Below are 12,160 nucleotides of genomic sequence, written 5' to 3' on the forward strand. Positions count from 1 at the left end.
CGTGGAATCATCCAGCCATCCAGCTCCCCCTGGTCTCCGGCAATCTTGATGGGTAAAAAATCGAATGGGTTTGTATTGCCTCGGCAGTAGATTTAGAGAACTCAATCGCAACGCAGTCGATGAAGTTGCGTACCTCCTGACGGTTAAAGAGTGTTTGGACCGTTCAGCGGGCTCGCATATTTTTATGACTTCGGACTTTAACTTTGCATACTGGCAAGTCCCGTAGTTCCAGTGGCCGGAGAACCCGCGTTTACCATGGAGGATAAACGATGGGAATTCTGGTTATGCTGCTCTCTACCAAGGGCGCTCTTGGTTTGCTCTAGGCCTGATGTCGGAAATGCTGCATGATTACGGGTGGGCAAACTGTGTTAGAACATTTATCCCTACTGCACTCTGGCCTACATCGTCTTCGGGCAAGCAAAATTGACGGTGAAAAGCTCGAAGCTTGTGCCCTGTCATCGCCAGATGAAGTTCTTGGGACACATTGTATCGGCCTTTGGCGTGGACCCCGACCCTGATAAGGTGGAGGCAATCAGAAACTGGCCTCGAATGGAATCAACGAGGCAGCTTCCTGCACTTGCTGGCATGTGTAACTACTACAGCGACTTCGTAGAGAATTTTTCTACCGGACTTGAAGCTTCTAACGCGCCCTTGCACGCAGTTTCTGACAAGGCCGTTTCTCGTGGAACGAACTTGGAGACCAGGAGTTCGAGGGATTTGAACATGCTCTATGCAAGGCCACGATTTTTGTACCTTGTACCGAACATACAGAAGGGCTTTCGAAGTTAGCACAGACGCATCAGGCATCGGTTTTGGGTGCATGTTTTTGCAAACGGGACGCTGATGGAGGCGACTGCCTGTTTGCTTTGAAAACGTTTTTAGACAGCGAGAAAAATTGACATATACCTGACAAGAAGGTTTTTGCGTTTATTTTTGCTCTTCGAAAGTTTCGTGCCTATCTGCTCGGCAAACCGTTCCAGTGGTTTACGGATCATTGCGGTCTCCAGTGGCTACGAGATACCAGGCATCCCAGGGGACGTTATGTCAGATGGATCGATTTTAAGAAATCTCAATTCACTACCCACTATCGACGAGGTGCTCACGCCCGTCCCGCCGATGCGCTATCCCGGGCCATGTTCATGCGACTCCAACGGTGACGCGTCCCACCCCCGCCGACGTCACGGCTCACACTGCGGCGGAGCTCAGCGTCGGGGGGTTAAAGGGCGCGCAGCAGGCGGACAAGCCGCTGCGAGAATTGTATCACGAGCTCCAGTTCAACAGGACGGAAGGGAACACTTGCAAGCAGTGGCACCGGCAAGGTCTGGAACTGCTGGATGGTGCCTGCTGGTTCTAGAGCGGCTGACCGCTCGGGTACCCCCCCCCCCCTTCGAGCACGACAGATCCGGTCATTTCGGTGCGAACAGGACCCGTGTTTTGTTGCTGCGAGCGGGGTACATGTGGGCAGGGTCGGATCTAAATGTAAAGAACCATTGCCGCAGCTGCTTGGTTTGTGCCCGCTCCAGCGAGCCTCGGCGGCGTTTGAAAGCCCCGCTCGAGATAACTAGTCGGCCAACACAGCTCCGTGACAGCATGTTGCCGTGGATCTGACGGACCGTTTGGCCGAACACCAACAACAAGGGGGAATCACGTGAGTTGTTGAGTGCATTTGCGGGGAACGTTTGCCGTATATATATATATGCATATAATATATATATATATATATATAGATATATATATATAAGCAGTGTTGTTAGCCTGCTCCTCATAAATCAACCAGAAAAGGAGAGATGATGTATCATGTGTCGGCAACGTGCCTTAATCAAAACAAATATGAGCAGTAAATATAAGGTTCGAATTGTTTTGGAGCTTTGGATTATAGAAAAAAAATTGAATTGCATATTTTAAATTTGAACTGAATCGTGAATTATTGATGTGTCTTGAGCGATTCACTCAGTTTAGGCTCAGGGGATAACGTTTTATCGTGCACTATGTCCCGTTGTCGCTTCTGCGCACAACCTGTATTACGAGTGGTTTATTCAATCAGTTCACGTTCAAGCAAAACATCATAAGCGCGGGTCGGTCGATGATGATCTCTTCAATCTCCATCGTCGTTTCCCGCGCCGAGGTCGAAGCCGCGCAGACAACCGCCGCACAACCAATAAATAATAGACGTATCTCAGATTACCTACAACGCGTGCGGCATCGGACAACTAGCGTTAGTATCACAGGAGCGGGCTGCGAGTCCGGTCTGATCGGCCCCGGTGGCCTGAGGTCACCGCAGGTCAGCCCGGTCGGCCCGCCCGCCGGCGGGGCACAGTCAGTCACTGTCCGGACGGCCGCCGCCGGCTCCGGGGACGCCGCCCGTCCCCGGCGGCGCGACACTAGCGCCGCGTCGCGGCCGTCTCACACGCTGGTGTCAGCGGTGGCGCGCGACAGTTCACTAAGTCCGTTGTACTCGGAGTCCGTGTCGAGCTCGACCAGGTCCTGCGCCGACTCGGAGCGCACGAAGTTGGGGTTGTAGCGGCTGAGCGACAGCGTGCACGGCAGCAGCTCGGGCATCACCGAGTGGTGCGTAATCAGGGCCGTCAGCGAGGTGAACTCCTTCATGAAGCCCTGCAAACCCAGATGCCGTTAGACACCGGCCAGTCACGCATCTGGTGACGCCCCGCTTTGCAGAATGTGTAGGCGCCTTGAACAGCTTACCGTGGCACGAAATATATCGATGATCCCTAGGACTACGCAGGCGAAATCAATGACAGGAATACGTGAACCCGAATTGCAATACGATGGCGATCGAACTTGATGATGTCCGTACCCGCACGAGTGACCAGCGAAGCACAGCACAGCACAGCACGGTACTGACATAGCACAGCACGGCACTGGCACAGCACAGCTCAACAACAGCTCGCTCGTACCTTGATCTTGTATCCTTTGGCGGTTTTAAGGATCAGGTAGTGGGCGATGCCCGACACCTGGAAGTCGCGGGGCACCCTCAGCGAGAGCGCGTAGCAGCCGTGCTTGGTAGTCGACTCGCGCACCATGAAGGCACCCCCGGCTCCTGGGAGAGCCTCGAGCGCGATCTCCCTGCGGACAAACGAGGAGATTGTCAGCAAACCGACACCAAAACGCTCCACATTGCCCGCCTCCGCCTGCATGTCTTATGGCGCGTGGCGGGAGAGCAGTAGTGACAACTCGTCGTCAGGTGCGTGGTGGGTGGCCCAGCAGCAATAATCTCGCCCCACAGCCGGCGGCTACTCCACTCATAAGACCGTTTCCGAGCAGAGTATGGATCCTGTATTTCCGTGTAACGATGCCACAATGCATCACGAGCGGCGATGCCATAATCCTACCACCGAGCTGCAGCGGCGTTAAAATTCCAAACACCCTGTCTTGCTGAAGTACAACACGGACCCTGGTCACCGAAGCCACAGAAATGCCACAACCCCCGAGTCCACCACAGATGCCTGCGTGAAGCCCATCAACCGATAACTGAAATCCTGTTGTGTGCCTTTCCTCTGAAGCTCGCCAGAAATGCCCGAGCTGATTGAAAAAGTATTTCGTTCGGTTATGCTGCCCGGTATGTCGGCCCGGTAATGCGGACGCAGTATGCCGTCGGCATGCGACTGACCTCGGTATGCCTGCCTGGAACCAGGCGGCGCTGCGCTCTCCACCCGCTCCTGGCTGGGCCCTGCTGGTAGTAGCGGCGCAGCTGGCGTCGAGGCCCCGCTCGTGCCCTCGCGTGGTGTACGTGGAGGCAGAGCTGGAGCGCTCGACCAGTGGCAACTCTTCGCGTCCTCTCGCAGGCTGAGGACAGGCCGACTGGTTAGAGCGGCGCGGTCGCTGCTTTTCTCTTTGCGGCTTGTAACCGACCACGTGCACCTCAATGATCCACACAGAAGCGGCGCAATAAAACCGGTTCCGCACACCAAAGAATGCCCCTTCAAAACTGTTACCTGTACCTTCGAGCCCTGGTGGCACCTAATGCCAGCGATCCTGTTGAAAAGTGCATGCATAACCACAAATAATCGCTCACTTAACACGAAGGCGACAGATCCGGCAAAACTGGAATGTCAAATGTCTCGGCGAGCAAAACAGCACGCCTACCCAAGAGATAAGGTGACACTGCGCCATCCACGCGGTCCCCCGCGATCCGTTGGCGCGCGGCGCCGCTCACCTCTGGCTGCTGGCCGACACGGAGCGGCCGGCGGCCGAGAGCGGCCGCAATCGCCTCGCTCGAGCGCGACTCCGAGTCGGTGGTGGACACACGGCCTCGTTGACGTAGCCCGCCAGCAGGGGGCAACAGTAGCTCGGCCCAGCCGGGTCGCTCCCGCCGGGCGCCGCCGGCGCCGCCGCCGCCGGACTCGCCAGGTTGACGTTTTTGCCCCGCGACAGCTCGCGTCGGCTAGGCTCGCGATGCTTGGAGCGCGGCCCTGCGGAGGAGGCGGGCCAGGTCAGTGAATGAACGACTCTGGGAGGAGCGTCTAGTCAAGCTGCTCTAATATCGTGGGCAAACATGCAGCATCAGGTCTTGAAATGGTTATATTCCCCCAATCCAGGTGTTATCCAACCATTCTGATCAACTTTTTGTGCCATGGGTATAGTGCGGATAGAAGTAATGCCAAACATCGGCTTCCTCAGTCGTTCCGGAGTGCCATCATCAAAATAATAGTGTGCTGTAAACCATAGCTCGAACCAGACTTTGAAACGCTCTCACTTCACAACCCGTCTCACTTTCCTGTTTCCACGACAACAATTACGTGTTTCTTAACTTGAACAGAGGCGGTTTCTGACAGAAGCTTTTCAGACACTTCTTGTGTTTGGGTGGTGCTATTTCATGACTGATAAGCTGTGGGGCCCGCGGATATACATTCAGTGCTGACAGGCGCTCTTCAAAAGGCGTACCGTCTGTGCTTAAGGAAAATTCCAAGGGCTTCCGTTGCACAAGGAGACAACACGATCTGGTGTGAGGGTAAACGCATGACCACCGTATGTGAGTGGCTCGGCTCGGGCAGCGGTAAGGGCGGCCTAGCAATGCTTAACATTCTTCCGAGGCTGGGTGATCGGAGGCCGGAACTGAGCAGCCGGCGCCATGCCTGGTGTCTAACACCACAGAGGCTGCCGGCTCGCTCATCGCGGCAGCCTCTGTTAGGGTTGGTGGGCCTGCTCACACCTGACCTGACCGACACGTCCAACAAGTGGCGCGGCTAAACAAACTGACCGTTGACTCCACCTCGGGCGAGAGATGGCACGCCATAAACGGGCACGTGCCGGTCAAAATGCTCCTCATTTTTATGCCAGTCTTGTGTGCTGTATGACCAGGCTTGACCATAAAATCCCAAGCTCAGCCTCGACGCATTCTGTACACTTCCACGAGCTTGGCGATAGCCTGTCCGTTGAAATGCGTGGTCCCGTTGCTGTCACCCTCCTCGGTCCGCGGGCGACCGGGCCAGCGACGGCAGCGCCTGTCCAGCCGCGGATATCACGTCCGACAGCCGGTCCGCGGGTGCGCCGCGCGGCCCGCCTGGCGTCCGTGGCGCCGGCGAGATCTTCCGCCTGGCTGAGCGCCGACGGCCGGGCCGACCGCGCGCCGTCCGTCTGGGAATGCTCGGCTCCAATGTCGCAACGCCGTGTCGCAAACGCGGCAGCCAGACCGCCTGAGGCCCTATGTGGTCTGGCCAGCAGCTCTGATCACGGAACGAAGAGCCAGGCTCGAGCCGAGCTGGGGGCTCGCGGCTCAGGTCGGCTGGAGTGAACGGCGGCCGTGAATGCACTGGTGTGCTGGAGGCTCGCGGCTCGGGTCGGCTGGAGTGAACTGCGACCGCGGGATGCACCATGTGCTGGAGGCTCGCGGTTCGGGTCTACTGGAGCGAACAGGACGGCAGGTGCCGCGATGCGCCGGTGTGAAAGCGCCGGCGCTGCGCATTTGGTGGTGTAGTGGCTCCTGTCGTTTTCGGCGGAGACATGGCGCACATATTAGTCGAGGCATGCCATGCTGCGATGATGGGCCGGACATGTCTGACGAGTGCTTTAGAGCGGGCCAGCCTTGGAATACGAGTCGCTGCCAGCCCGTTCTGTAGTAGCGACGGCGCGCGAATCACGCGCTGCACCAACACGTTTCTTTGAACCGGCGAAGGAGCCCTCGGCGGGGCTTAAGCCCTGCGGTTTTGTCTCGGCCTTGTTCGAGATCCTTGCACATCTCGGTTTCCAGACGCCGCATGAAGCCCTACGAGATCCACTCTGAAGGCCCCCGCCACCTGCACGGCTTGGCATGTTCAGTTGCATGCACGCAGTGCTGCAGAAGACCGTCTGCATTCCTTGCAGGCTAGACAAAACTGGGATGCATGCTTGCACACATAGTTGTTTCGCTGTCCGATTTCGCACTGCAACATCTTGTGGCTAAGAAGATGAAGAAGAGTCCCGAGGCATTTGCCTGGATCCGATTGGTTCTTACTGGTTGGCCGTTTTCCAAAAACGGCTCGTCTTAACGGCTCGTCTTAACATCCGGGCAAGGTCGTGTAGAATGGCTCGTAGCGCACACAAAGCTTCAGCATTCCATCTTCTCATTCCACGAACCCTCGACTCCTCTACATGTCCACGACGAGTCGCGGTGGCCAAGTCCTCTACGGGTACTACGACTCCGCGCCAGGTGCCCCTCTTCTGCCCGCCCCACCGCCGGTAGGCACTCACCCAGGTGCGGTTGTTGGTCTTGTCGTGGTTGTTCGGCTCTCCATCTCCCAGGCGGAGTCGTCGCCGGCGCTGCCCGGCCCTGCCAGGCAGGATCGCTGCAGGCGCGCCGCATACGCCATTCGGAACGCGTTGCCCACGATCGTGTTCAGCTCCTCTGCCTGCGGAGAGACGAGCGAGGTCAGTGATGCGGCTGGCTGTCGCGTGCAGGGATGGCACGGGTTGGTGTGGCGCTCAGGGCGGCAGCGGTCAGTGATGCGGCTGGCTGTCCCGTGCGGGGATGCCACGGGTTGGTGCGGCGCTCAGGGTGGCAGCGGTCGGTGATGCGGCTGGCTGTCCCGTGCAGGGATGGCACAGGGCAGTGTGGCGCCAGGGTGCAGCGTTCAGTGATGCGGCTGGCTGTCCCGAGCAGGGATAGCACGGGGTGGTGAGGCACTCAGGGTGGCCGCGGCCGCAGTGCAATCATCGAGACGCAGTGTAACTCCGCTGGCTGAAGTGCCCTAGAACCCTGATCGCACCATGCTCGGTGGAGAGGGGTCCTGCGGCGTGAGAAAGGTCACCTTTGTGACCACAAGTGGCCACCAGAGAGGTCACTTCTCGTCCACCAGACCCGACACGTCCCGGATCTGGTAGACAGTGTGTGGGCTCGGAACGGCGTTCAGTCACGTCCGTTTCGTGACGAGAAGTCCGACCTGACCTCCCGGACGGGCAGGCTTTGGAAGTAGAACGCTTGCATCATGCGTTTCTACTTCACATGAGATTAAACGCCACGCAATGTCTTCGTCGTTTTACTTCGCGCATTTATATACGGCTGCGATGGACATGACCCTAATCGCACAGATAGGTGGTCGTCACACACCCGGCGCTGTAGCACGGTCGCTGTGCTCACGGCTCGGTGCGGCAGTTTTCCCAAAAGAGGGATGTTCCGAACGTACAACCGGAAATGGGTTTTGTAGCCGATGAGAGCATATTATCTGTGTTTAGTCCTTCGTGTTTCGAACGCCAAGTAAGATCCTCGTTCGGATATACAAACTTTGACATTCGGCCCAACGATGTATCCATGTGCCCTACGCTTTCACGGACGCTGCGTGACCAGCTTATATATAAGAACAGAAGCTCCAAGTAAGAAATATCACCACGTACTGCGCTTTAGTGTCATTAAAAGTTGCGTGGAAAACGACAGAATTATGGGAAAGCCGCGAGCTTTTCCAATTCCTGGTATGCTGTCAAACAACGCAAAATCTTTGCGGACTGATCAAAACTGGACAAAAATCATGCTATCACTACATATCAAACGGTAATCCGACAACGGCTAAATATTTGGCGAAGCCCACTGGAGCCCTATCTTTCCTCCAGGCGGTCCTGCCGGGTGAGTCACCCTTCCATGTCAGCTGTGCGGCGGAAACCGCAACTCCGTCCGAAACAGTGCGCCGAGTGCAACCACGCAGCAGGCTACAACACATCGCGGGCAGCGTAGCAGCTTTGTGAGTCACTCGCCAGGATGTACGGGGCGTGTGTTGTGGCTGGTGCTGCAGCGAGCACGCCGGCGTCCGGTCAAGTGCGATCACTTTGATACTTTCCCATTGAGAAATCTTCATTCCAGTGGCCTCGCCAAACAATCTTTTTTGGACGATTCTCCCGCGGTGATGACCACTGTTGCACTGCAGGATCACCTTAAGTAAACTCCGCGGTTGCAATGCAGGGTCATCTAAAGTAAGCTCGCTGCTCTAATGGGATTATCTAAACGAGTCACTTCTGCACATTCTATGACTCAGAGACAACCGGAAAAAGCCATTCCCGCCGCCTTTAATGATTAATGACGTCTGTGACGTCATCCATGAACCTGCCGTCCTTCCGGAGTCGCCCTCCGGACCGTCCACGGCTCCGCCGAGCCAGCCGCCGGTCTGTCCGCACCGCGCGGGCGAGGGCCGCGGGTGTGAGCTGTCCCCCGAACCGTCCGCGGCTCTGCCGGCCCAGCCGCCGGGCGACGGCCGCGGGTTGTGAGCTGGCCGTCCGAACCATCCGCGGCTCCGCCGGCCCAGCCGCCGGTCTCGTGTCGGTACCGTGCCGGGCGAGGTCCGCGGGTGTGACCGGCTGACCGCCGGCCCGGCCGGAGACCGCTGCCAGCTACGCTGCGTGGCAGCTGACGACGCCGGCCGCCGAGAACAATCCGGACCGTACCATCCACCGGCGCCCGACGCCGTCAGCAGTCGGCGGCCGGAACGGGGCTAATGGACCAGGTCTGGCCGCCACTCGTCGGCCGGCGACCCGGTCAGGTCGGCCGGCGCGCACACTAGCGGACGGACGGACATCCAAAGGCACGGATGGATGGGCAGGTATCCGGACAAACCGACGAGCGCACACCCGGAGCGGGTGACTGGGCTGACCGGCACGTTTGACTGACTAATGGGAGCACCAACGGCGACGGAAGAATAGCCGGGTGCGCCGGTTAGAGACGGCTGACAGTTCGGCCGTCCCCGGCCGGGACTTCAAACGGGCGGCGCGCGCCGGCGACACGCCGACGACCGGCCGCCAGCGTCGCTCTCGCCCGACCGAGCGCTCTGGCGGGCGGGCGTCTGGAGCTCGCGCGCCGGCCGGACGCATTCCGACATGTCGGGCTGGCGTGTCGGGTGTCGGCGGCCCGACATGGCCGAGCCGGGTCAGCGTCGACAGGTGGGGTCCGCTCACAATGGGGCGGCGGCGACGGGGCGAGATGGGGACGCAGGGTGTCCCGGCGCTGGGCGGCGCGCCGTCCTGTCGCATTGTGCCGTCGCAAGCGGCCGGCTGTGACAGAGGGCGACGTCCTCCGACGGCCAGCGGCCCAGAGGTGAGCCACGCGCAGACGGCCAGTCACACACGGCGCGGGTGGACGTCAGGTGCCACCTGTCGAGCTCCGACGAGCAGACTATCCGCCTTGCCCCACGCCTGGCGTGGCAGCGGTCACACCAAGTTTCGATGAAATTGGCCCAGTTTTAACAGGTGGCCCTTGAAAGATGATCGCTCCGGCGGCTGCGCGTCATGCCTGCTCTCCTCGGGGAGGTTCACCATTGCCGTCCTCTCCACTGGCTGTGGGCGGGTCGGTGACGGTGCATGTGCCGAGTGCGGAGCCGCCCGCACCGAATTTCTGCCACCCGGTTGTTTCCGGAGCGCCAGTCATCGCTCAGCTGGTGACCGAGGGAGAGGGGGGGGGGGGGGGAGGGGGGAGGGGGGGGGGGCAGAAGGTGACACGGCGACCTTGGCCGGCTGCGCCGCATTCGCCGCTGCGCAGGGCGCTCCGCCGCTGCAGTGTCTCGGCAATGCAGATGAGCCGTTTCGACACGCGGTCGTTTCATCTGGGCGCGGCGACCAGCGCCGAGTGCCGGAACGGGGGCGTGTGACGGGCGGGGACGCGCCGGGAATGTCGACTGTCGGGACGAGTTTGCGGTGACAGCCCCGGGATGGCGGCCAGGCGATGGCGTGGTTAATTACAAGGCAAACAGGTCGTGTGACCTGACCCGTCCAGTTTCACGACATATGTCTCGCATTTTTGTCGAACGTGACAACACAACGGCCTCTGAAGGAAATCGATAATAGCCCTTTGGAGCAGCTAGGAAATAACGGGCTCCATCCAGTGGACACGTAGCGACAGGGCCGGCTGAGATTCCCCGTCACCCTTAAATTCTGCCCCGATAACGCGTCGTCCCCGCGGACAACAGGTGTCGGGCGCCGACGCCGGCGAGATGACTCGATAATTGGGCCGAGGCGGGCACGAATCGGACGTGGCCGGGACATTCCTCGGCCCGGGCCCCTGAGCGGGCCCGGCGCCGGAGCCGGACCGGCTGCGCGGTCGGCCGCTGACGAGCCGACGACCGTCATGTCCGCGCCGGACGACGGTCGGCGGACATGACGGAACCGCCCGGGACGTGACGGCGGCCGAAGGTCGCGCCGCGCCGCTATGCCGGTCACGTCGATCGTTTTTACCCGCCCGTCAGGTGGCCGTTGGGACGAGCGGTGTCGCCGTTCTCGCGACCCCGGCCGGCCGAGAGAGAGGAGAGGTCGCTCCAGTCCGCGCGCGGCTGACGCCCGCGGCGCCTTTCACGGCGGCCCGCGGTCGCGCCGCTAAGCCCATCCATTCCGCAACATTAGCGAGGCCGCCGTGAATGACACTTGATTTGTATATAATGACGCTCCGGCGGCGGCGCCCTGAGAAACGCAAACAGGTCGGTCGGCCGCCGCGCTGCGCCGCCGCGAGCTGCGCCGTCGCGCGCCTGGGAACGACGACAAAAACGGCGCACCGCCCGGCTCCAGTCAACGGCCGTGTACGGCGCGCCGCGCCGGATGTCGCCGCGTTTTTGCCGGCCGCGCACACAGCGCCGCCGCTGTTGTCCGGGCCGTCACAACACGGCGTTCCGGCGCGGCGTTGCCCGGCGTGGCGCGACGAGGCGCGGGGCGTCGTGGCGCGGCGCAGCGCGGCGAGATGCGGCGCGGCGGCCGCGGCCGCGGGCCGACCCGTCAATGCGGCCGGTTACGAGCTAATTACACGGCGGTGGTGCGATCAGCGGGCCGGTCGCGGGGTCGGGGCCTGTCGCGGCGCGCCGGCGCCGTGGGACCGGCGGCCGGCGCCGCGTCATCCCGCAGCGATGCAGCCGCCCGCGGCCGCCGCGCCGCTGATGGCACCTAACGCGCCGTAATTGGCGACCGCGGAATCGATCCGTGGCCGCGCCGACCCCGGGCCCGGTGGCGCGGCGCCGGCGGCGCTCGCTGGATGCCGGCCGCATTGGGCCCGTCGTAAAGACGGCCCTAGCGGCTGCACAACCGTCTGGGCAGGCCGAGCGACAGCTGGGGCTTGAAGGCGGCATCGCCTCTGGCCCTGTCTGACGTGTGAGAACGCGGGAGATGAGGCAGGCTTCGTTTGTCCTGAGCGTTTTATCTCTGGCTTATTAATCGAGGTATTTGCGCGGAATTCATTAGCGGCGCAGCCATCAAGACGTTTGACATGTCGCATACAGCATGCATGATATATTTAGCATCACGATAGCATGCACGGTGCACAAACAAACTCATGGTGTCTTGAACCCACTGGAGCGAAAAGCTCATGAGACGTTGATGGCGTGAATATTAAGGAGGACCTCGCCACAGCTAGGAGCGCTGAGAGACCTCGCCTGCGCATGGTACCTTCTCAGAGGTTCAGCCAGTGGCAGGGCGCGCAAAACTCTCCGTCACTTTCCCGGCAAGAGCGGCGCTTTCTCTGCGCGCCGCCACGCCGAAATGAAATATGCATTGTGGCTGGGCGCGGTGCGCACTTTCAAAAGAGCTCAGGAAACAGATGGCGCTGCTCGCTTATGGCGCCGCACGCGTGCCGCGCTCGGCGATTGCGGCACCGGTGAGGCGTCGCAGTCGTCAGCCATGCGCCGCATCCGTCAGCGCGGCGCCAGTTTCGCCGCCGGTCGTGTGCGGGTGGCGGCCGGAGAAGAAAGCGCCGCGCGGCCGCGGGCGG

General features: G+C 60.5%; 1 protein-coding gene across 1 annotated transcript in view; it reads right to left on the reverse strand.

Moving 5' to 3' along the window:
- Positions 1 to 2,355: 2,355 nt before the first annotated feature.
- LOC119104132 (tensin-2) overlaps positions 2,356 to 12,160 on the reverse strand; it is a 40,844-nt gene continuing 31,039 nt past the window's right edge. Inside the window, exons 4-9 of the mRNA XM_037227818.1 lie at positions 6,688 to 6,845; positions 5,422 to 5,462; positions 4,267 to 4,430; positions 3,629 to 3,804; positions 2,916 to 3,084; positions 2,356 to 2,613 (exon numbers count right to left, since the gene is read on the reverse strand). Of these exons, the coding sequence (XP_037083713.1) occupies positions 2,404 to 2,613; positions 2,916 to 3,084; positions 3,629 to 3,804; positions 4,267 to 4,430; positions 5,422 to 5,462; positions 6,688 to 6,845 (918 nt within the window). The 3' untranslated portion in view covers positions 2,356 to 2,403. The remainder of the gene's footprint in view (positions 2,614 to 2,915; positions 3,085 to 3,628; positions 3,805 to 4,266; positions 4,431 to 5,421; positions 5,463 to 6,687; positions 6,846 to 12,160) is intronic.

Source organism: Pollicipes pollicipes, unplaced genomic scaffold (assembly GCF_011947565.3).
Source record: "Pollicipes pollicipes isolate AB1234 unplaced genomic scaffold, Ppol_2.1 Scaffold_5909;HRSCAF=7009_pilon_pilon_pilon, whole genome shotgun sequence".
NCBI lineage: Eukaryota > Metazoa > Arthropoda > Thecostraca > Pollicipedomorpha > Pollicipedidae > Pollicipes > Pollicipes pollicipes.